Source organism: Lathyrus oleraceus, chromosome 5 (genome assembly GCF_024323335.1).
Source record: "Lathyrus oleraceus cultivar Zhongwan6 chromosome 5, CAAS_Psat_ZW6_1.0, whole genome shotgun sequence".
Taxonomy (NCBI): Eukaryota; Viridiplantae; Streptophyta; class Magnoliopsida; order Fabales; family Fabaceae; genus Lathyrus; species Lathyrus oleraceus.
This window is the reverse complement of record NC_066583.1, coordinates 414,913,139-414,939,346: the sequence shown is the minus strand read 5'-3', so window position 1 is coordinate 414,939,346 and position 26,208 is coordinate 414,913,139. Positions and strand designations below refer to the sequence as shown.

General features: G+C 36.9%; 1 protein-coding gene across 1 annotated transcript; it reads left to right on the top strand.

The window, feature by feature from the left end:
* The first annotated feature begins 11,065 nt into the window (after positions 1-11,065).
* Positions 11,066-13,095, top strand: LOC127081095 (uncharacterized). The gene is made up of 2 exons (XM_051021381.1): positions 11,066-11,632; positions 11,722-13,095. The coding sequence occupies exons 1-2, from the start codon at positions 11,066-11,068 to the stop codon at positions 13,093-13,095; spliced, it is 1,941 nt and encodes a 646-aa protein (XP_050877338.1).
* The last annotated feature ends 13,113 nt before the right edge of the window (positions 13,096-26,208 follow it).

The window sequence follows — 26,208 nt, the reverse complement described above, 5'->3', positions numbered from 1 at the left end:
TGATGTTGGATTTACTATTTAGTGCAATTGGCTTACGTGAGTTTAAATAATAAACTATGGAGAAAGTGAAAATAGAACCCGATAGAAATATAACTAAAACGGCGAACTTAACTTTTGTCATTGCTTGACATCAAAGCAAGGGATGAGTTGGAGACAGAATGAGAGCATAGCTGAATTTTGATTTCCATTTTTTTTTTCTTCCATCATATAAAATATATTGTGCCTGCCTGTTTATGTTTCTGATCTTGTTTATGTTTCTGATCTTCATAGCCATGCGTGGGTGTGCAAGTGGCATAAACCAAACAAAACTGAACTACACATATTTGGATCAGTTTAGCTCTGAACCGATTTTAAAATCAGTTTTCAAAATAAACCAGTTTATTCGCATAAACCAGTTTCAAACCGGTTTTAACACTGTTTCAACAGACCAGTTTTCCCATCTTTTCATAACAAAAGATAATATCTCATTGTCGTATACGACATGATATGGTGTTTTGAGCTCGAAGTGTTGTATTTCAAATTAGAATTTTATATCCATCAAACATTTTGCATCCTCCCTTTGTTCTTTTTATAACTGCAATCATTGCCGTCAGCCGTCCAATGGTTTCTTTCATTTTTATGGTTCTTGAGCTTTGTTTGTTGTTTTTCCAGATCTGAGATTTTCATCAGCATCAAACTTTCGTTTTTCTAAATCTTCAGCTTGGTTAGAGACTCATTGTTTCTTCTCTCAACTGAGATACGGCGAGGTTGAAGTTTTGCTGTAGCTGTATGTCTGATGAAGAATTTTTTTGGTTGTCTCTGAGAAGAATTGAAATTGAAACGGATCTTTTGGTTGTAACTGATTCTTAAAAACTGGTAATGTCTTTTTTTTTTAAATTTTATGAAATTGGTTATGGATAGTTTTTGTTTGAAATAACTTGAACGTGTTAAATTGGGGCCATTATCAACTCTATAACTAAGATAAGAAAATAATATATCTGTTCCCTTTTCTAAACATACCTTTACCTGGTCAAATCAATTATACTTAAAAAAAAAGAGGACAAATTTGTATTTAACAAATGGACGAATTATACTGTTCATTTACTCCGTAGGTTTCATTTACTTCAACCCTAAATTCATTTTAATTCCTATAAGAATTTTCCTATGAGACGATTTATTTTGAATCTTAAATTTGAGATTTGGTTATTAAACGATAGAGGGTGTTTGTGTGAATTAGTATGTTTGCTCATGATTATGTGTATAATTGTCATGATTATGTGTATAATAATTGTTGAATCCATGTTTACATTGATGAAGGTGTATTAATATGGATTAATTTTTGTGTTAAAAGTTATGTTTAAATAATGCTCTGGTGTGTTGTATTCTATAATTTCTTGCCCCTTTTGTCGAGGTTGGATTAAGAGTATACATGTTTACTGTTGCGAAAAGTGAAAATTTGCATAGTTCAATTGACTGTGCAATCAATTTCCACCCATTAACAACCGTAAAAATTCAAACGAAACAATAGTGTAATCGGTTATGCAGTTACATGGAGACACAACCAGATGCTTTAGAAAACTAATGCAAATACCTATCTTGTGGCAGAGTCTCATGATGCCTATATGCATGAATAACACTTTGAATGATTAATGATTGCGAGGTAAACCTTAGAACATGAGTCCAACATTAGGTAAAATTATTGTGAAGATCTAATGTCGCAATTAAGTTTAAGGTTTGATAAAACCATTTTGAAGCCATAATGCAGAAATCAAAGTGAATGTGTGATAAAATCTAGTGAAAATCCTAATGTGGTAATCAAGGTGAATGAGGAGGTTTGAGAGGAATTCACGTATGTATGATTATCATGCACCATACTAGAGTCATAATAGGTTTGTGTCTAGAGAGAGTGTCATAGCACGGACGTCGCTCACATGTACTTTTTGACATTTTAGAGTCTACGGACCCTTGAAGAGATTGTTGTAGTATGGATGTAGCTCACATGTCCTCCTATATTAGAGTTTAGTGAGAGTGTTGTAGTGTATACATAACTCATATGTACTCATATATTGTTAAAAGTCTACAGATGTCTAGATGTCTAGAGAGAGTGTTGTAGTACGGAACATAGCTCACATGTACTTCTAAACTATAGAATTCAGGAAGAATATTGTGGTACGCAAGGTATCCCGCATATCCTTCCAGAATAAGCCATGAGTTTGGTGATTGGTACCACATGCATATGGAGTAAAGGATAAAGTGCATTGCATAAGCATTCATTGTATATTGCGTAATGCAGTACAATTCTTATAATATTGTACGATTGTGTAAATGTAGTATGTTGTGATTGATGATGCCCTTTTGCTGTTATTATACCTTATAACTTGTAGAATGTATTCTCACCCCTTTATTTTCTATGTCCCTATGGTTTGAACTTATATGTAGGATATCCTCATATTGAGACATATGAATAGTTGCGCTGCTGCAAGGATATTGCAGATGGTGTAGAAAACTAATTTGTTAGTTTCTTTTGTGTTAATGTGTGTTGAACTATTAAGTCATTTGGTATGTTTGAGTTTGTAATAGGGCTCTGGCATTGTGACATAGGGTCGAGATTCATTTTTAATATTTCTATGTTTGATTTAATGTTTGAACAACTACTTATATATATATATATATATGATATTTGTGACGTTATTTTGAGTTAATGTGATTCCCTGTTTATCGTATTACATAAATGTTCCGCAAAATTATGTTTTATAGAAAATAATTTGGGTTTTAGGGTGTCACGTGATGTATTTCCATTTTCATCACACCTTAGTCCCGTAATCATTTTACAAAGCAATTTTGTATCTTCCTCTTATGATAGTTCCTACGACATTGGTTCTCTTCCCATTCTCATGAAGCCTAAAAGATGATATTTCTTAGGGACTAATGATAATGTAGTTAAGCATGATACCCACGAGGGGAAATGTGATTTGTTGCACCATTATTGTGAGACTTCGAGGGGAGCCGATGGAAAATTGAATTGGCGATTTGTCAAAATATCGATGTTTGGGAGTTATGATAGTAGTTATAGTAACTTTAATAGCAATGAGATCATACATAGTGACATTATTTTGTGTCTTTTTTCATCTAGGACTGGAAGGACCACTGATGGAAACTTCACACATGTGCTTGGCTGTCTTCTACTATGAAGTTGTAGGCATTGGATCTTTTTCAATAGTGAATCAATGATAAATGTATTCCCCGAAGATTTATTCATATCATCCATCTAGAATGAAGATCACGTCATATTATAGCCTTGCATGAAAGGCGACAAGGCATGCACCAGACACCCTCAAGAAGATGATCATGAGTACTTCTATATGTATATGGGATCTTATAACTTATTTAGAAGGCGTGAATCCATTTAACACCTTTGATGCAAACATTATGAAAGAAATCAACTTTGCTTATTCATAGATCCATCCATATAGTTGGACCAACATGAGAGGTTTTAAGATCTTTTGCATTGGCCCTAGTGACCATGCATGTTGTGAGTGTCTTCTTTGTGGTTCTATGTGTTATACAATAATTTTTATTTCAAATGTGGTTTTGATAATGACAAAAGATTAAATAAAATTATCATCAGCATCATCAAGGAAGAAGAAGATTGAAGTTTATTAAAAAGTAAAACTAAGAAGGTTATGGTCTTTAGAGCAAAGAAATTCAAATGATAAGATCACTATTATCAAAGGAACTAAAGTCTTTGAAAGCTTACCTAATCATGTTCCTTAGTATTTTTTATCTGTTTAGGATCAATAGTTTATAATTAAGTATGAGTATATCTCAAGGTACTAAAGCAATGCACACTCACTCTTAAAATGATTTTACAAACCTCATCTTTTTCAAATTATTCTTAAAAATCATTTTAGTCATTTTCTAATCGATTAGACTATGAATGTGGATATTTTCTTTCCTAATTAGGTAGGTGTAATCGATTAACCCTACATGCATAGTTGAATTCACAATTTCCTGCATAACACATATAAAGGTTGCAAGCTAAACCTGAGTTAGAGCTTTGTGAAAGGAGGTTTTGGGCTAATCCTGTAATAAAAGCTCCAGTTGATAGTGAAAGTCCCAAGGGGAAATTCTTGGGAGACTGAAGTAGGATGTGTGATTTAAGGTTGAACTAGTATAAATTCTGGCATGAAATTTCCTAACTCTTTTGGGCTTAAATATATGCTTAATCTCCTTTCATCAAACTAAAATCATTTTTTTCGTAATTTTTTTTGAAAAACGATATAACACATTCCCCCTCTATAACACCCTACTTCCCGACTCAATAATTAATAAATATAATATAATTCTATCCAAGTAGGATGTCACTTCACAATCTAAGAAGTCTGAATGTTACTTAATCTAATAAAAAATATAGTCCAAACAACGAAATTAAACAAAAGTATGGCATCCATAGCCTCAACCAAATCATCCACACCAAAAGCGGTTCAATAATTACTTTAAATTAAAATATACGTAACAAAATAACATAAAGAAAATAACCCATTTTCCGATGATACATATCAAAGCAATTCCACTAGTAGACTCGACCAGTGATAACATGAGTGTCATACCCCAAAATTCACCCTACTCCGATACAACTTTCATCTGATCCATGACCCTACTACACATGCATACATTCATTATTTCAAAAAATAAATAAATTTGGGTAACCGGTTACCCTAATCATGGTAACCGATTACCCAGACCAAAAACTGATTTTTTGGCCGTTTTGGGACTGTGTAACCGATTACCCTAATCAGGGTAACCGATTACACCTGCGCAAACAACAAAAATAACTCTGTTTTTTACACAAAGGACCCTTTGGTTCACCCAGTTAAACCCCTTTGCTTCCCTATAAATAGAGGTACTATTTCCCCTCATTTTTCATGCTTCCTAGCCCCCAAAAGTTCTGTCCAAGTACCATTTACTCTCCTCTCCAAACCTAAGTCAAAACAAAAAATCTTTCTCACTTAGAAAAGTCACCCCACCAACTTTTCTTTGTCCTCTTTCATATTTTTTTCAAAGTTTCTCACTCTCTAACACTCATAACTCAGCTCCTTCACTAAACTTCCACCATAAACACTTTCATCCCAAACCCCTTGCTTTATATCCAAGCTCAACACCATTTCAACCTACCCTTTTTCAACATTTTTTGGGTAATGATTTTAGCTTAAACTTTGTTAATTTTTGGGTTCTGTTTTTGTGTTGAAAATGGTTGTTTACCATCTTTAATCAAACTTCGTATTTTGTTTCATTTGCTATTTATTGTTGACTTGTTTTTATATTTATTTGGTTGATGAGATCTATTAGATCATGTCCATGGTTGTTTAGAGTTGATAAAACCTTCAATGTTTCAAACCTATTAATGATTGATCAATAGATCCTTCATGATACTTTGAGGCATTGATAGGTTGCCTCTATTTCAACCATATTTGGGTTATTTGATACATAGATGAAACCATTTTCTTTACATTAACTTGTTATTCTATTTGCTTATTGTTATTCTACTAACCACTAACTACTAACTCCTAACATTTACATCATTGCACTTTACTTCCTTGCAATTTATTTTATTGTTCACTTTATTTCAATTACTTTATGTTTATGTTTATGTTTATGTTTATGTTTATGTTCATTGTTATCTAACCATATCATTTACATTATACTAATTTATTTACTCTCTTACTATCTTGCTAAATAAAAGAGGAGTAGAAAAACAAAAATAAATAGAACAAATCATAATATTGATAGATGGACTTAGGGTTGCATAACTTTCTTTGTTACAAATCTATTGTTAGTTGATTTTTTTCAATCATGTTTAATACTTTGCATCAATGATAAGATATCCCTTAATGTGTCATATTTTGAGTCTTTTTGACCTATGGAAAATAGTCCTCAAGATGTTCATTGTGTACATATTACAAACCACTAATTATACTTCACTAACTTTTTTTATCATTAACCTTTGTTATTGTGTTTTTTGTTACCATTAACTTGTGGTTTATTTTGTGTCATTTACATTCACTAACCATTATTATTGTGATATTGTCATTATTTATCTTGTGATTTACTTTTATGTTATTACCTTGTAATTTACATTCAAGTACTCATTATCATCATCATTGTACAAATTCATCATGCATGTTTATTTACTTGTTATTTATTTTATTGTCATCATACATTAAAAATAACAAAAACACGATAAAATGATAAAGACCAAAAATATTCACTCCACTCTTAATCAACTTGGACTTAGAGGATTTCATCTTAGGACATTTGCTTGGAAGCCTTCCTTTACTCTTTGTGATACTTTGTAAACACTTGGATTTTCATCCGTAACTTACATGCATGTTGTAAGAATGGCATCATGGTACCACCTTAGGGGGACATGTTTGTAAGACCATTATCCTTTGTTTAACTTAGGTCACTTTTGCACACAAAAGGCTTTCTCTTGGGCTACCTTACAATGAGACCCTTTAATTTCTTGTTTGTTACCTTACATTCATGTTGCATAAGCCAAATTTCATAATCAAAATAAAATAAACCCTTAATTCAACATCAAGTGGCATTTTTATAATCAGATTCAAAACACTTAATAATTACGATTATTATTGTGTGCCACGAGCCTTAAGTGGTGGAGAATAAGTGAGAATGGAGCATTCCTATCCTTACTCTGATTATTTTGGATGCAAGACGCTTGACTTGTTGTCTAGAATAATCACCTTCACCCATAGACTTTAGTATAATATTATCACAAACATTCTTTCATAAAACCCTTTTTCAAGGTAAAAACAGTACAACTCATCAAACTCTTTTTTGTGCCTTTGGGTATCATCCCGAAAACCCTTTTTTCAAAGGTAAAATCAACCAACACACAAATATTTTTTACTCCGAACTACGGAGCTCTGATTCCATATCCCCGAATGAGTGATACATAGGCACAAGGACCCCAATCCTTGGCGAGCACTATAATAACAAAAGCACCCCTTTCTTTTTCACACATTCTTTTGAAAATAAAACAATAATAGATAAATCCCATGTAAAACAAACCAAATGGTTCCCATGGAGTACCATGGACGTAAGGGGTGCTAATACCTTCCCCTTACGTAACCTACTTCCGAACCCAAATCTCGGTTGCGAGACCGATTCCTTATTCTCTTTTAGCGCTTCCCGTGCGCGTCTCTCTTCCGAGGGTTTTATCGATTATTTCCCCTCTCCTCTATGATAGAGGTAAACTAAATAAAATTTGGTGGCGACTCTTCTGACTTTTCCTCTTTTTGGCATTCTCTTTAGTCCCGGTTTCGTTATCGTGAAATCCCGGTAGCGACAGGTGGCGACTCTGCTGGGGAAAAGGAAAAAATTCCCTAAGCAAGTCTAGCCTAGTTTGGGTTGTTTCCTCTTTTACGTACGTGGAGATTTATCTGTTATCTATTTTTCTGTATATATTACTTTCTTTGCTAACCCGTGCATATTTTCTTTGTTTACCTGTTGGTCCGAAACCCTGACTCTGTGACGAAGAATTTTTTGGAAGCAATAATGATTGCAAAGGAAAAAACCTTGTGTGAAGGACTCCCCACCCGAGTCTGAGAGTTTGCTTGAGATAGGAGAGGTTGAGTAATATTGATCCGCGAGGTGCCTTCCTCGTTAGGGTCGTACGAGAACCTCACTTAGTGGTAGATTCTTTTAAGGGGATTGATGACCGTCGTGCTTTCGGCGTAAGCATCTTTTCTTTTATTAGAGTCAATGACCCTAAGACCCTTTTTAGAACCTTTAAAACTATGGCTAGCCAAGACCGATGGTCGCGTAGTATAGGCCACCGAGGTGCCTTCCTCGTAAGGGTCGATACGAAGATCTCACTTAGAGTAGATGACTTTGATGGAGCAGTCGCCTGGCAAGTAAATTGACATAAGCGGCTGACAGTCAAGGAAGTCCATGACTCTAGGGGCAGTGTCTTACTCCCAATTTTCCAAAATCCTTAGATCATACAAAGCGAGAACCTTGGTTTACTAAGCAGTCATTATTAACTCCATGCTTCGTCACGATGGTCCAAAACCATGAACCCATGCCTAAAATCCAGTGGAAATAATAAACCAATCATTCATTCATACATTCATTCATCATTAAAATAATAAGCAAAGCTCTTAAAATTTTCGTTTGTTCAGATGCATAATTACAAGACTATTTTCCGACACAATCATGGATACTTCAACAAGGAAAATCACTTCTTCTTTCTGCTTCAAGAGTCCCGACATCAGGTCACTAAAGGTCCTCTGTTCAAAGGTCATAGCTCTCAAAGACAACAAGTTTAGAGCCAATTTTGGAAACATCATAGATCTTCTAACCGAGAAGGTTGACTATTGTGCTATCACTACAATGTCCCAATACTATGATGTCCCTTTAAGATGCTTCACTTTCACCGACTTCCAAATCTCTCCAACCTTGGAAGACCTCGAGAGACTCCTCAATTGACCAATCAAGGAATACAACCCTTTCCCGAAATTGGAAGAAGGATTCTGTTTGACCGAGCTCTCGCTCACCTTGGGTATCAACACCAACAAGCTAGTAGACAATTGGGGCGTTAAAGGATCCCTCAAAGGTTTAACTTAAAAGTTCCTAGAAGCCCATGCTTGGGAAATGATCAAAGAAGGAAGACCCGACTTTTGTAGTGCAACCTTGGCACTTTTGATTGATGGAATTGTCCTCTTCCCAAATCTGGACAAGTTCGTGGATCAATTAGTAGTTGAAGTCTTTTTAAAAAAGATTCCGGTGCCTTTTTTACTTGCCGATTTCTACCATACCTTCCATACAAGACATGAGAAGAAGGGAGGTACTTTCCTTTGTTGAGCTCCTATGCTACATCTTTGGATGAGGGCCCGTATGCCTCAAAATGGACCCTTTGCCGAAAACAAACTGACATGGCCACAAAGGTTCGCATCTCTCTCTGCCAACTCAATTCTATGGTATAAGAGGGAATGGGATATAAAGGATGTCATCGCAAGATGTGGAGAGTTCTCTAACGTACCCTTGATAGGAACACAAGGTTGTATCAATTACAACCCTGCTATACTCAAGAGACAACTAGGAGCCCATGCTTGGTAAATGATTAAAGAAGGAAGACCCGACTTTTGTAGTGCAACCTTGGCACTTTTGATTCATGGAATTGTCCTCTTCCCAAATCTGGACAAGTTCGTGGATCAATTAGTAGTTGAAGTCTTTTTAACAAAGAATCCGGTGCCTTTTTTACTTGCCGATTTCTACCATACCTTCCATGCAAGACATGAGAAGAAGGGAGGCACTTTCCTTTATTGCGATCCTATGCTACATCTTTGGATGAGGGCCCGCATGCCTCAAAATGGACCCTTCGTCGAAAACAAACTGGCATGGCCGCAAAGGTTTGCATATCTCTCTGCCAACTCAATTCTATGGTATAAGAGGGAATGGGATATAAAGGATGTCATCGCAAGATGTGGAGAGTTCTCTAACGTACCCTTGATAGGAACACAAGGTTGCATCAACTACAGCCCTGCTATACTCAAGAGACAACTAGGGTACACCATGACAAGTCCCCCCGAGGAAAGAGATTTCATTCCATTTGTCATCAATACCATGGATCTGCTTGATTCAAACGTGAAAAGAGTGAGAAAAGCTTGGACAAGCATATTCCCTATTGACCATGAATGAGGCAAGAAAAATATCCTAGCCAAGGAACCCTACTATGTGTGGGTAAAAGAGAGGGCTAGGGTGGTTAAGATGCCGTTTCTATTTGATCCTTCTTCATTCCCGTTGATGCCCGAGCCCGAGCCTATCCTACAAGAGGACATAGAAAAACTTACCAGCCAAATCAAAGAGCTCGAGTTGGAAAACACTCAACTATGAGGCGAACTCAATCGCGCCAAGGAACGTAACCACGTTTTGGAGGATAAGGGTAAGCAAGTCTGTGAAAAATTTGAAGATAGCAAGAAAAGGCTCCGATTAGCCGAGGGACAAAGAGTTTGGGTTGGTGGAGCTTTACAAGGAGCTAATTCTAAGTTAGACTTCCGCAACGAGGAGTTGGATCGAGCATCCCGAATCATCAAGGACCTTGAAAATACTGTCGAGAGGTCTAATGCCATGAAGAAAGAAGCGAGGGAAGATTACGAGGCCCAGATTCTCGAACTAAGGACCACTCTAAAAGAGTATAAGGATTTTCTAGCCAAGGAGCAACTAGAGAAAGAAAAGATTCACCGAAGCTTCATGCGTGAGCAGTTCAACCTTGGACGAGCTTGCGAGCAAATCAAGAACTTGAAGAGGGGAATCTATGACCAAGCCTATGTAGAATTGCAAAACAACTACAGACATTGGAAGGAGTGTTGCCATGGATTCGAAGTTGCCATTGTTCAAAGGGACGAAATCATCCATAAGGGAAGGAGCCCTTTACGAAGAATGGAGGGACAAGTACACCAACATGACAGTATTAACCAACTATGCCCTTCAAGACTTTCCCGACAAGTTGAAGGAGGCAAATCTGATCATGTGTCCAGATAATTCCCCCAAGGAGGTCTACCACTTCGTCAAGTTCTGCAAAAGAACAATGGCCGAACTCATCACCGATATTGAGGCTCTCCGCAAGTCTCAAGGGGTCACTTTTAGGGTGGATATCTAGTTGGTTTATTTGCTTTCATTACTTGTATTTTGCAACTTCTATGTATTGCTGTCTATTTTCCCTTCAAAGGATGAATGAAAGTTGTGATTTTTCTCTATTGTGTTTTCCTTTATTCATGATTGTGAACGTGAATCGTCAAGTAGTTTTTGCAATGAATAAACATGAATAACTAAAAAGAGCTTTGCTTTAACACAATTTTTTTATGCATCATATGCATCTTTCGAAACACAAAAACATAAAAAACTCATCCATCCACCCCTTTTTTCCTTCCAAAACCACTCTCCAAAGCTGACTTTTCGGTACGATACACGAGGACGCCGACAAGCTGTCATGGAGCAACTTCAAGAGAATCAAGTTGTCCTTCAGGAATAAGTATCCCAAATACGGTCCCAAATATGGCAGTTGATGGAGACTATTCAAGCAATCGCAAGAGGCCAAGAGGTTATGGCAAAAATGCAAGAAGAAATGAACCAACGTGCCAGTACTACCAATCCTCCTACCCCTCTAGCGGTCGAGATTCCGACTCCAGTTCCTCAAGTTGATCCTCCAATTAACATTAATGCACCCGGCGGTGTTCCAAATGATAATCCTCGTCCTCATATTTTTGAGACAGATGACCAACTCGATGCATTCTTCAACCCAAAGGATGCTTCTCAGGATGACGCCTTCGGTTCGGTAACCAACAAGGTCGAGAGGAAGGTAAAGGCTATCGAGGAAAAGCTCAAAGCAATGGGGAGCACTGACATTTTGGGCCTTAATGCGGCAGAAATGTGCTTAGTACCTGGGGTCATCATTCTGGCCAAGTTCAAAGTTCCGGACTTTGAAAAATATAAGGGAAATAGCGACCCTAGAACGCACATTAGGGCATACTGCCAAAAGATGGCTGCGTATTCCAGCGATGATAAACTTTTAATGCATTTTTTCCAAGGTTCCCTCAGTGGGCATCTTTGGATTGGTACATGCAACTCGAGGGCAACCATATTCACACCTGGAGGGAAACGGCCGAGGCATTCCTCAAGCACTATTAGTACAACACTGATATGGCACCTAATCGCACGCAGTTGCAAAATCTGACTCAGAGGTCTGAGGAGTCCTTCAAAAAGTATGCCCAGCGGTGGAGGGAATTAGCTGCTAGGGTACAACCCCCATTGCTAGAAAGAGAACTGGTAGACATGTTTATGGGAAACCTGCAAGGTCCATACCTTGATAGAATGGTATGGAGCACCTCTTCGGGCTTTTCCGACCTGGTCTTAGCCGGTGAAAGGATAGAAAATATGATTAAGATGGGAAAGATCCAGAACTCTTCCAGTGCTTCTAGTGCATCGAAGAAACCTTTTGTTCCCTACGGTAAAAAACGAGAAGGCGAGACCAATGCTGCCTCCATCATTCGAACCAGAAATCCCACTTATCCACAAGTAGCTGCCATAGCTCCCATCCAACCGAGTCAACAACAACCATTTGCAATTCCTGTTCAAACTCAACAACAACAATGGTATCAACAACAACTGCAATGTCAACAACCACAATATCAACAACAACAACAAAGGATGCAAAGGCCCGAGAGAAGATTTGACCCAGTTCCCATGCCTTATAGCCACATTCTACCATATTTATTGAGGGGATCACTTGTACAACTAAGGGAGTTAGGACCCCCACCAGCAATTCTTCCTCCCGATTATGATGCAAATGCCCGCTGTGAATTTCATTCTGGCGCTCCTGGGAATTCGATCGAGAATTGTAAAGCATTAAAGTACAAGTTTCAAGATCTTATTGACTCTAAGGCAATCACGTTCTCCCCCAAGGGGCCGAATGTAAATAATAACCCGGTGCCCCCTCACAACAATGCATCAGTGAATATGATGGAAGCTGACAATGGAAGGAGATTGATGTCCTGTGTGGACGAGTTAAAAACACCACTCATCGAGATCAAGAATGCTTTAATGAAGAATAATGTCTTTCCCATCTGTGGTAATGACTGTGAACACTATCTGATTAACCCGCAACAATGTAGAACATTGAAGTCTGTCATACAACAATTAATGAACCAAGGGATCTTGGTGGTAGACTGCCCGTCCACAAAGGAATATGTGTCTACCCTCGAGATACCATACGACGAAGTCCCTCCTCTGCAAATTCCATATGACTTCTCTCAGTTAACTCTGTCGACAAATCCTGTTACTCCAATCATAATAACAGTTCTCACACCATTCCCATATGTTGACACCAAGGCAGTCCCATGGATGTATGACACCTCAGTCTACATTCATGGTCAGAAGATTCAAGAAGAACCGTTGAAGTCTAGTGACCCAATGATCAATATCACCAGCACTAGCGGAGTCACGAGAAGTGGAAGGATATTTGCACTGACACCCACTCCAATTGGAACTATCAATCCTTCAACTTCAGACAAAGGCAAAAAAATTGATGGCGCTTAGCAAAGACAAGACCCCGCACCTTCAAGTGAAGTAGACGAGTTCTTACGCATTATCAAGAAGTGCGATTATCGAGTAGTTGATCAGCTTAACCAGACACCCTCGAAGATCTCAATGTTGTCTTTATTAATGTGCTCGGAGGCCCATAGGGAGGATTTGGTAAAGTTTCTGAGGACAACTCACGTACCGCAAGAGATATCTGTTTGTCAGTTTGAAGGAGTAGTTAACAATATCGCCACTAGCTTAAGCTTGGGTTTAAGTGATGAAGAGCTTCCCGCCGAGGGGAGGAATCATAACAAGGCTCTCCATATTTCTATTGAGTGTGTGGACACAGTCCTATCAAGAGTTTTAGTAGACACTGGGTCTTCCCTCAATGTGATGCCTAAGAGCTCCTTTGCTAAACTAACTATTGAAGGACTCATAATGAAGCCGAGTGAGCTTATAATAAGAGCATTTGATGGGACTAGAAGGACTGTAATCAGTGAGGTGAATTTGCCTATGAAGATTGGTCCCCATATTTTCCTCATCACTTTCTTCGTAATGGATATCTATCCAGCCTACAATTGTCTGCTTGGGAGGCCTTGGATCCATTCAGCTGGTGCAGTCACTTCAACGCTTCACCAAAAATTGAAATTCTTAGCTGATGATAAGCTAGTTGTTGTCGAGGGTGAGGAGGACATTATGGTAAGTCACCTCGCATCTTTTCGATACGTTGAAGGAGAAGGGGAGATAAGGGAAGTCCCATTCCAATCATTTGAAGTTATCAATGTTGAAATGGTTTGCCTAGCAAGGGATGAATCAAAAGATGCCGAATCTCCCATGGCATCTCTTAATGACGCCCTGACAATCATAAAGGATGGACACCCCCAAGGATGGGGAAGATTGCTTGAACTTCCTGCCAACAAGGACCACACCGGTTTGGGATAAAACTCCCAGAATTTGAAGAAGCCCGCGCCGATAGCTACAAGGGGATCAGTGCTCCCGCTATCCAAAAACTTCTCAAGTGCTGGTTACCTGGATGACAACCGTATTTGTGCCGTGGAAGAAGAAGAAGAAGAAGATGATGGGTTGATCTTCACAAAGACTGATGGAAATTGTGCCACCAAATGGACCGAGTTTGAAATACCTAAAGTGACCTTGATTGAAATGTAATTCCTAATGTTGTTTCCTTTCCTTTTTATCAAAAGAACCCATGTCAAGCCCAAGGCATGGGGGAATCATTTGTAGGACCTCATCAAATTTCCTTATTAATCCTTAATGAAAAAGGGTTCATGTTCGCAATCAATTTTGAGATCCTTGCCTTTCATTTATTCCTTTCACCTTTTTTAAATGGCATTTTCCTTTTTTTTTTTAAATTTCTTTTTAAATCATCCTTTCTTTCATACCAATAAAAGCGTGGACCTTAAATCATGCAGATCATCCTCGACAACCTCCAATGACAATTCTGTTACAGTCCCATACGACTTTGATAACCCGATTAATCAAGCTGATGAAGAGTGTGAGGAAGAGGCCGAACTCCCAGAAGAATTGGCAAGGCTGCTCAAGCAGGAGGAAAAAGTCATCCAGCTGCACGAAGAATCAATGGAAGTGATTAACCTTAGGACAAATGAGGAAGCGAAAGAAGTCTGAGTTGGCTTCACTCTACAAGATGAGGTGAAGACAAAATTGATTGAGCTCTTGAAGGAATACAAAGATGTGTTTGCATGGTCATACCAAGATATGCCCGACCTCAATACTGACATTGTAGTCCATCATCTACCCCTTAAAGAAGAATGCCCTCCAGTAAAGAAAAAACGATGAAGGACCCATCCCGACATGGCTATGAAAATCAAGGAGGAGGTACAAAAGCAGCTCAACGCTGGCTTCCTAGCGGTTTCCAATTATCCTCAATGGATAGCTAACATTGTGCCTGTACCTAAGAAGGATGGCAAAGTACGAATGTGCATAGATTATAGAAATCTAAATAGAGCAAGTCCCAAAGATGACTTTCCACTGCCACACATTGACGTGCTAGTAGATAATACCGCTCAGTTCTCTGTTTTCTCTTTTATGGATGGTTTCTCCGGTTATAACCAGATCCGCATGGCTCAAGAAGATATGGAGAAAACCACTTTCATAACACCATGGGGCACCTTCTGCTACAAGGTGATGCCTTTTGGATTGAAGAACGCCGGCGCCACATACCAACGAGCCATGGTCACTCTCTTTCACGATATGATCCATAAAGAGATTGAGGTCTACGTCGACGACATGATAGCCAAGTCTCAAACCGAAGAAGAACACCTTGTCAATCTAGAAAAGCTGTTTGAGAGGCTGAGGAAGTTCAAATTGAGGCTTAATCCCAACAAATGCACATTTGGGGTAAGATCCGGCAAATTGTTAGGTTTTATCGTCAGTCAACGTGGCATCGAAGTAGATCCCGAGAAAGTAAAGGCCATACAAGCTATGCCTGTACCCAAAACCGAGAAGGAAGTCCGAGGATTCCTAGGTAGATTGAACTACATTGCTAGGTTCATATCTCACCTCACTGCCACTTGTGATCCAATCTTTAAACTTCTTCGAAAGGATCAAGCCATCATTTGGAACGATGACTGTCAAGACACATTTGAGAAAATAAAGGAATATTCGCAAGAGCCTCCTGTGTTAATGCCTCCTGTACCTGGTAGACCATTAATCATGTATCTCACCGTTCTCGAAGGATCAATGGGTTGTGTCCTCGGCCAACATGACGAGACTGGTAGAAAAGAGCATGCAATATACTATTTGAGCAAGAAGTTCACTGATTGCGAGAGTAGGTATTTGATGCTTGAAAAGACTTGTTGCGCACTAGCATTGGCTGCCAAACGTTTAAGACAATACATGCTCACTCATACGACATTGTTGATCTCTAAGATGGATCCTATCAAATACATCTTCGAGAAGCCGACTCTAACTGGTAGAGTAGCCCGATGGCAAATGGCTTTGACCAAGTACGATATCTAACATGTCACTTAAAAGGCCATCAAAGGGAGTGTATTGTCTGATTATCTTGCACAACAACCCTTGGAGGACTATCAGTCTATGCGTTTCGAATTCCCCGACGAGGATATCATGTTGATTAGGGATTGCAACATCCCCGGTCCCGAGGAAGGACCCGAGCCTGGATCCCGATGGACCATGGTTTTTGATGGAGCTTCTAACGCTCATGGCAATGGCATTGGGGTAGTAATCACTTCTCCAACTAATTTCCACCTCCCCTTCACCGCCCGATTATGTTTTGAATGTATAAACAATATGGCCGAATACGAGGCTTGTATCTTTGGTATTGAAGCTACTATCGATCTTAGAATCAAAACCCTGAAAGTCTATGGGGACTCAACCTTGGTAATCATCCAAGTCAAAGGAGATTGGGATACTAGAGACCATAAGCTCATTCCTTACAAAGAGCATGTCTTGAAACTAGTCCCCTACTTCGATGAAATTACATTCCACCACATCCCTCGAGAAGAGAATTAGCTAGCTGACGCTTTGGCAACTTTGGCATCCATGTTGAAAGTTAAATGGAAGAACGAAGCGCTGTCCTTTCACCTGAACTACTTGGACGAACTTGCTTACTGTCTGGCAGCAGAAGACGAAGCTGACGGTCATCCTTGGTTCCATGACATCATGAAATTCTTAGAGAACCAAGAGTATCCTGCGGACGCGTCTATCACCGACAAGAAGTATCTTCGAAAACTGTCATCCAAATTCTTCTTAAGTGGAGGGGTATTATACAAGAGAAATTATGATTCTGTTTTGCTTAGATGTGTGAACAAGCAAGAAGCAAACCAGCTTATAATTGAAATTCATGAAGGATCCTGTTGGGACGCATGCCAGTGGGAGCACTATGGTGAATAAAATCTTAAGGGACAGATATTACTAGATGACTATGGAGATTGACTGTCATCGCCACGTCCAAACCTGCCATAAGTGCCAGATCTATGCTGATAAGATCCATGTGTCGCCAACGCCTCTCAACGTCCTAACATCACCTTGGCCTTTCTCCATGTGGGGCATTGACGTGATCGGACGCATATAGCCAACTGCCTCGAATGGACACCGCTTCATCCTTGTAGCCATTGACTATTTCACAAAATGGGTAGAAGCAGCCTCGTACGCCAATGTTACCAGACAAGTGGTGACTCGATTTCTCAGAAAAGAAATCATCTGCCGTTATGGGGTCCCCAACAAGATCATTACTGATAATGGGTCTAACCTCAATAATAAAATGATGAAAGAGCTATGCCAGAATTTCAAGATCGACCACCACAACTCATCGCCTTATAGGCCTAAGATGAATGGCGTTGTTGAGGCAGCTAACAAAAACATCAAGAAGATCGTGCAAAAGATGGTGGAAACCTACAAAGATCGGCACGAAATGCTCCCATTCGCATTACACGGCTATCGTACTTCCGTACGCACTTCCACTAGGGTAACTCCCTTCTCCCTTATATACGGCATGGATGCAGTCTTACCGGTCAAAGTAGAAATTCCTTCCTTAAGGATTTTGACAAATGTTAAGCTTGATGAGTCTGAGTGGGTACAAGCTCGATTTGACCAACTAAACCTCATTGATGAGAAGCGCTTATCAGCATCTGCCATGGCCAACTTTACCAAAAACGCATCAAGAGGGCACATGTCAAAAAGGTTTTCCCCCGCAGCCTAAAGGCCGGAGACCTCGTATTGAAGAAGATTCTTCAAATCCATACTGATCAAGGGGAAAATGGACGCCGAACTACGAAGGTCCATATGTTGTAAGAAAGGTCTTCTCCGGAGGAGTCTTGATCCTTACAACTATGGATGGTGAAGATCTCCCATCCCCGGTGAATGCGGATGCAATAAAAAAATACTATGCTTAAAATATATATATATATATATATATATATATATATATATATATATATATATATATATATATATATATATATATATATATATATATATATATATATATATATATATATATATATATATATATATATATATATATATATATATATATATATATATATATATATATATATATATATATATATATATATATAGCCCGATATGTTGAAAACCCGAAAGGGCAACTTATGCAAAAATGGGTATCCTGGTAGATTGAAAACCCGAAAGGGAGGTTTAGGCAAAAATTAGGGATTTAATACGAGCAAGAGGCTGCATCCCATAAGGAATCCTTCTTCATTTCTTGGCAAGTCAATTATGTGGGTCCTCAGCAAGTCAATCCTATCACCCTCCTTCAAAAAAAGCAAGATCAAAGGGCGACCAAAGGCATAGAGGCTATAGTAGAGTTAGAATTTGGAGGAAACTCGAGATGTTTCATTGCCATTACAATTATCATTTTCTTTTCGCAATCACCTCTTTTAGGAATTGCTTTCCTTTGTACAAAATTCCCTACTTGTGGAATCACTTGTCAATAAAAATCAGTTCCCTCACATGTGTTCCATATTTTTACTTTTCCTGCTTTGTCTGCGAAATATGACCTTTTCCTAAATAAAATTACATGGGAAATTTTCGATTAAAATACCTTTTTTTAAAAAAAAACTATAAGGGAGACAATATCAAATTACATTCTTTTTAGAATTTTGCTAAAGGTAGTCAAAACACATTTCCAACCCAAGGGTGCCACGCAGTTCTTTGGACTAGGCCGATCATTTCTCTCCCCAATGGAAATTCTCAAACATTACATTCAGCGCTTGCTTGGACGTCGAAGTCCAATTTCTCAAGTATCAGAAAGTTAATACGATTCACCCAATCACCTTTTTCAAGCCCAATCACCATTGGCATTCCTCAAATATACTCCTCCGCAAAGCCCAAACATGCTTGGCATAACTTGCAAACCCTGCATTTCATATAATCCCCATGAAAGCCCAAACATGCATTGGCATACATAACATCACATCATGAGTATCTCCTTAACTTACTCAAACTAACTCGTCAGAGTTCGGAATTTTCCAACCGTTGTTAGGAATTTTCCCCAATAAAAATTAATGTTCATCCTCAAAACATTTCCCAAGCACCAACCACGCATTCCAGCCGTTGCTGGGAATCGTCACTAAGCTGTTTCATTTCATTTTCAAGTTTCCCCAGAGGGGTCAATGCTGAGAAACATCATTGTACTTCTTCTATCCCTAGAAAGTCAACACATTTTTTCCTTCTCCTCAGCAGAGTCAGGTATTCCTAGCCGTTGCTAAGAATCATCACCGAGTTGTTTGATCTTCCCGGAGGATTTCAGGTATTCTAGCCTTCACTACGAATCATCACTGCACCTTCGCAATTTTTTTTATCTCCAGTCGAGTCCGGTATTCTAGCCATCGCTAAGAATCGTCACTGATTTCGTTTTGTTTGACCCCTAATAGATGTTTTGTATTTCAGCCGTTGTTAAGGAACACTGCCTTGTTTTTTCCCAGTCGTGACTAGGAGTGATCACCCTTCTTTTTTTCATTCCCTAGTGAAGCTTTCGTCCCTCAACTTTCTTGGGCCCTTTTGACATCAAACTTTCATCGTTAAGAAGATACTTAGGATGCGTACATCATATTGCATGCATAATCATCATAACCATGCATAATCCCTAAACAAATATTCACATTATCATCCTCCGGCAGGGCGAATTTCTGGTTACTCTCATTAGTATTTAATCCTCTCTTACCTTGAATACATTGGAAGTCGTCACTATCTATGTATTCAGGTCCGAGAAAATTAAATAGGGACAGCTGTCATACCCCAAAATTCACCCTAATCCGATACAACTTTCATCTGATCCATGACCCTACTACACATGCATACATTCATTATTTCAAAAAAAAAAAATTGGGTAACCGGTTACCCTAATCATGGTAACCGATTACCCAGACCAAAAACTGTTTTTTTGCCGTTTTGGGATTGTGTAACCGATTACCCTAATCAGGATAACCGATTACACTTGCGCAGACAACAAAAATAGCTCTGTTTTTTACACAGAGGACCCTTTGGTTCACCCACTTCAACCCCTTTGCTTCCCTATAAATAGAGGTACTATTTCCCCTCATTTTTCATGCTTCCTAGCCCCCAAAAATTCTGTCCAAGTACCATTTACTCTCCTTTCCAAACCTAAGTCAAAACAAAAAATCTTTCTCACTTAGAAAAGTCACCCCACCAACTTTTCTTTGTCCTCTTTCATATTTTATTTCAAAGCTTCTCACTCTCTAACACTCATAACTCAGCTCCTTCACTAAACTTCCACCATAAACACTTTCATCCCAAACCCCTTGCTTTATATCCAAGCTCAACACCATTTCAACCTACCCTTTTTCAACATTTTTTGGGTAATGATTTTAGCTTAAACTTTGTTAATTTTTGGGTTCTGTTTTTGTGTTGAAAATGGTTGTTTACCATCTTTAATCAAACTTTGTATTTTGTTTCATTTGCTATTTATTGTTGACTTGTTTTCACATTTATTTGGTTGATGAGATCTATTAGATCATGGCCAAGGTTGTTTAGAGTTGATAAAACCTTCAATGTTTCAAACCTATTAATGATTGATCAATAGATCCTTAATGATACTTTGAGGCATTCATAGGTTGCCTCTATTTCAACCATATTTGGGTTATTTGATACATAGATGAAACCATTTTATTTACATTAACTTGTTATTCTATTTGCTTATTGTTATTCTACTAACCACTAACTACTAACTCCTAACATTTACATTATTGCACTTTACTTCCTTGCAATTTATTTTATTGTTCACTTTATTTCAAGTACTTTATGTTTATGTTTATGTTTATGTTCATTGTTATCTAACCATATCATTTATATTATACTAATTTATTTACTCTCTTACTATCTTGCTAAATAAAAGAGGAGTAAAAAAACAAAAATAAAGAGAACAAATCATAATATTGATAGATGGATTTAGGGTTGCATAACTTTCTTTGTTACGAATCTACTGTTAGTTGATTTTTCAATCATCTTCAATACTTTGCATCAATGATAAGCTATCCCTTAATGTTTCATATTTTGAGTCTTTTTGACCTATGAAAAATAGTCCTCAAGATGTTCATTGTGTACATATTACTAACCACTAATTATACTTCACTAACTTTTTTTATCATTAACCTTTGTTATTGGGTTTTTTGTTACCATTAACTTGTGGTTTATTTTGTGTCATTTACATTCACTAACCATTATTATTGTGATATTGTCATTATTTATCTTGTGATTTACTTTTATGTTATTACCTTGTAATTTACATTCAAGTACTCATTATCATCATCATTGTACAAACTCATCATGCATGTTTACTTACTTGTTATTTATTTTATTGTCATCATACATTAAAAATAACAAAAACATGATAAAATAATAAAGACCAAACATATTCACTCCACTCTTTATAAACTTGGACTTAGAGGATTTCATCTTAGGACCTTTGCTTGGAAGCCTTCCTTTACTCTTTGTGATACTTTGTAAACACTTGGATTTTCATCCGTAACTTACATGCATGTTATAAGAATGGCATCATGGCACCACCTTAGGGGGACTTGTTTGTAAGACCATTATCCTTTGTTTAGCTTAGGTCACTTTTGCACACAAAAGGCTTTCTCTTGGGCTACCTTATAATGAGACCCTTTAATTTCTTGTTGGTTACCTTGCATTCATGTTGCATAAGCCAAATTTCATAATTAAAATAAAATAAACCCTTGATTCAACGTCAAGTGGCAGTTTTATAATCAAATTCAAAACACTTAATAATTACGATTATTATTGTGCGCCACGAGCCTTAAGTGATGGAGAATGAGTGAGAATGGAGCATTCCTACCCTTACTCTGATTATTTTGGACGCAAGACGCTTGGCTTGTTGTCTAGAATAATCACCTCCGCCCATAGACTTTAGTACAATATAATCATAAACATTCTTTCATAAAACCCTTATTCAAGGTAAAAACAATACAACTCATCAAACTCTTTTTTGTGCTTAGGGCATCATCCCGAAAACCCTTTTTTCAATGGTAAAATCAACCAACACACAAATATTTTCTAATCCGAACTACGGAGCTCTGATTCCTCATCCCCGAATGAGTAATACGTAGGCACAAGGACCCCAATCCTTGGCGAGCAGTATAATAACAAAAGCACCCCCTTCTTTTTCACACATTCTTTTGAAAATAAAACAATAATAGATAAATCCCATGTATGTAAAACAACCCAAATGGTTCCCATGAAGTACCATGGACGTAAGGGGTGCTAATACCTTCCCCATGGACGTAAGGGGTACTAATATTCTTAAAAATCATTTTAGTCATTTTCTAATCGATTAGCATATGAATGTGGATATTTTCTTTCCTAATTAGGTAGGTGTAGTCGATTAACCCCACATGCATAGTTGAATTCACAATTTCCCGCACAACACATATAAAGGTTGCAAGCTAAACCTGAGTTAGAGCTTTGTGTAAGGAGGTTTTGGGCTAATCCTGTAATAAAAGCTCAAGTTGATAGCGAAAGTCCCAAGGGGAAATTCTTGGGAGACTGAAGTAGGTTGTGTGATTTAAGGTTGAACCAGTATAAATTCTGACGTGAAATTTCCTAACTATTTTGGGCTTAAATATATGCTTCATCTCCTTTCATCAAATTGCCTAAGCTAAAATCATTTTTTTTCGTAATTTTTTTTCAAAAGCGATATAACACATTCCCCATCTATAACACCCTACTTCTCGATTCAGTAATTAATAATTAAAAAATAATTCTATCAAAGTAGGATGTCACTTCACAATCTAAGAAGTCTGAATGTTACTTCATATAATAAAAAATATAGTCCCAAACAACGGAATTAAACAAAAGTATGACATCCATAACCTCAACCAAATCATTCACACCAAAAGCGATTCAATAATTACTTTAAACTAAAATATACGTAACAAAATAACATAAAGAAAACAACCCATTCTCCGGTGTTACATATCAAAGCAACTCCACTAGTAGACTCGACCAGTGACAACATGAGGTACATCTCCAACTACTCAGGTACCTGATTGTTTGTAATCCGAGGGAGCACAAACACAACAAACACAAAAGTGGTGAGAAACACATTTATATAATAAACATTATATAATATAATTAAGAGATTAGTATTTATACACATAAATCACATTCATTCACAATCACATTCTCACCATAACAAATGCAAAAGCACAACATGATTATAATGCAAGACCCGACAATATTACACGATGCATGTGGTACCAATTCTCATTAATGATTCATCATACAAACTCGATTCCCCTTTTAGAATCCCGAACTCCCCCTTATGAGTTCCGGATAAGTCTTTCCTCTCCCTTCGAACCTATAACTTATCTCCTTTAATATATCAACAATGAATGCATGACATGATAATAATGCAATTAACACAACAATTATAATAATATTTAGTGATTCACAATCGATCACGCATTTTCAACCATGCATAACTTAATCCACCCTTATGGATTACCACCAATATAATCAAACACACCCTCCGAATCATTCACAACACATAAAGTAATTTGTCAATAAGGATCTCGTCTATATTTATCACATCATACATTTCTTTTCCACCTGCTAACGACCTCTGATAAAATCTTTAAAAATATTTTATCCCTGAAACAAAGTTATAGTCCTCTGTTTCAAATATCCAACGATTCAAACCCTGTCCCTAAATAATTTACGAGTTGAAAATTATGATCAAAACTGTACACAAAGGCGTTACCAAAAAGTTACTATTTCTCTGAAATTTCCAGCATGTTTTTCATCTTCTCCAACCCCAAAACGTCCATGAAATTATCACCAAAAATATTTTATTCCTGATATAAATTTATATCCTTCTATTTCATTTACCCAACTCTTTAAACCCCTTCCCAAAATGATTTATGAGTTGAAAGTTATAATTAAAACCGTGCACGAAGGCATTACAAAAAAGTTGATGTTTTTCTGAAATTTCCAGCACGATTTTCATCTTCTCCAACCACTAAAACATGCATGAAATCATCACCAAAAATATTCTATGGTTTTAAACTCAATCATAAACATACCAATAACACTCCCTACCTATATTCATATAATCACACCAATAAATTCACAATTTCATACCCTACCATCATCATAAACATCATCACAAACCCTTAACATATAACAAACATACAATTTAGCAACAATTCAATATCCATCATCAACAAATATCAATTGTTATAACCACATTAATTACAATCCATTCCTCACAATCATGGTGGAAATTAAAAAAATCATAATATGGTATAAGACCAACCTAAGAGGGTCATGACCCTTCACTACCCTTTCATGATTAGACACCCTTATTGGAAATGTTTCCCTTTTACCTCAGAGTTTTAAGCTACAAACTCTTCTACAATAGTGATCTTCTTATTCTTCCTACCCTTGTCTTTTGCCCTAAGTCTCCCTTTTCCAATTCTTTCACCTACATTCTCAACTCTCGGTTCTCTCCTCATCTTCTTATAAGTGGACCAATTAAATCCTTATTTTTAATTTTTTTAAATCTTATTATTACCATTATTTTAATATAAATTAAATTTAAAAAATCAAATATATATATATATATATATATATATATATATATATATATATATATATATATATATATATATATATATATATATATATATATATATATATATATATATATATATCATATCATTAAGGCAACTACTCAATAAAATAATAATAAAAGCAATAAAAGCTTCTTGTTTTCAAACTTGAACCACTTTCTCAATAAACCTTGACTTTTGTCAAGTGATTTTCAAAATACTTTCTTAAAATAAATGTTAACATATCTTAAGCATATTCAGACCAATTTCAAAAAGACTAAAAAATACATAACTCATTTAAATCATTTTTGTGGCCTTTGTGCATTTTTTCCCTTTTAAAATGTTTCTCAAAGTTTAAACATGAGTCATTTCCATAGTTGAGATGTAATTCTCATATCGTCATAGTATGGTGATAATCTTTTACTATCCAATATATCTAGTGGCATACTTGTTTATCTTTATCCAAGTTTGAGTCCTTCTCTATGATGATGTAAAATTCTCATACTTGTGGATGGTTAGTTATGTGTTCTCCTAAAAATGACAAAATGTCTTTTCATTAAAAACAAATCAAAACAAATATATTTGTTATTTTTACCACGAACTACAAGGTTTTGATCCTCCATTGCACTTTATTAATACGTAGGCATGAGACTCCAAAAGTCTTGGCAAACACAAAAATCATTAAAAAAACATTTTTTTCTCATCTCCCCAATCACTTGCAAGCAACACCATTTTAAGGCAAAATGCACATATTTTCAAAGAGGTTCCTATAGAGTACTATAGATGTTTAGGGTGCTAATACCTTCCATTTGCATAACTAACCCCCAGAATGCTATCTCTTTTTATTAGTTTTTATTTTAAAACTTCTTTGGGTTTGGTTCGTACTTTTTCCCTTTCCTTTGGAAATAATAAAAGTGCGGTGGCGGCTCTTGCTTTGCGTGTTAAGTTAATCAATAACTTAATCTCAAAACATTTACTGCTACACTAACCCACTAACCCTTATTGTTAACTTGTTCATATTGTATATTGATCATATAGTCTAACTTAATCGTTTAATCAAAACATTAACTTTTAATCCTTGAGTTGGCATAGTTTTCCTTTTGTCAAGCTATTGATAGATGGACTTGGGGTTTGCATAACTTTCATTGTTATAAATCTATTGTAATTTGATCATTTGATCATCTTCAATACTTTATATCAGTGATAAGTTATCCCTTGATGCGCCATATTTTAAATCTTTTGACCTAAGGATAAATAATCCTCAAGAGTTTAACTTGAACATATTCTTACTTAATACTAACTTTTCTTTATTGATTTTGTTTACCACTAACCACTGTTATTGCAATATTGTCATTATTACTTTTTTATTTACTTTTATGTTATTACTTTGTAATTTATATTCAAGTACTCATCATCATCATCATTGTAAACTCATCATGCATGTTTATTATCGTCATTTATCTTTATTGTCATCATACATTAAAAACAACAAAAACATGATAAAATGATATGACCAAAAAAC

Excerpts from the sequence above, each read along its gene's own strand:
- LOC127081095 (XM_051021381.1), top strand. The coding sequence starts at position 11,066 with ATGGAGACTATTCAAGCAATCGCAAGAGGCCAAGAGGTTATGGCAAAA. Across the intron at positions 11,633-11,721 it reads TTGGTACATGCAACTCGAGG|TTGCAAAATCTGACTCAGAG; the intron begins GCAACCATATTC and ends AATCGCACGCAG.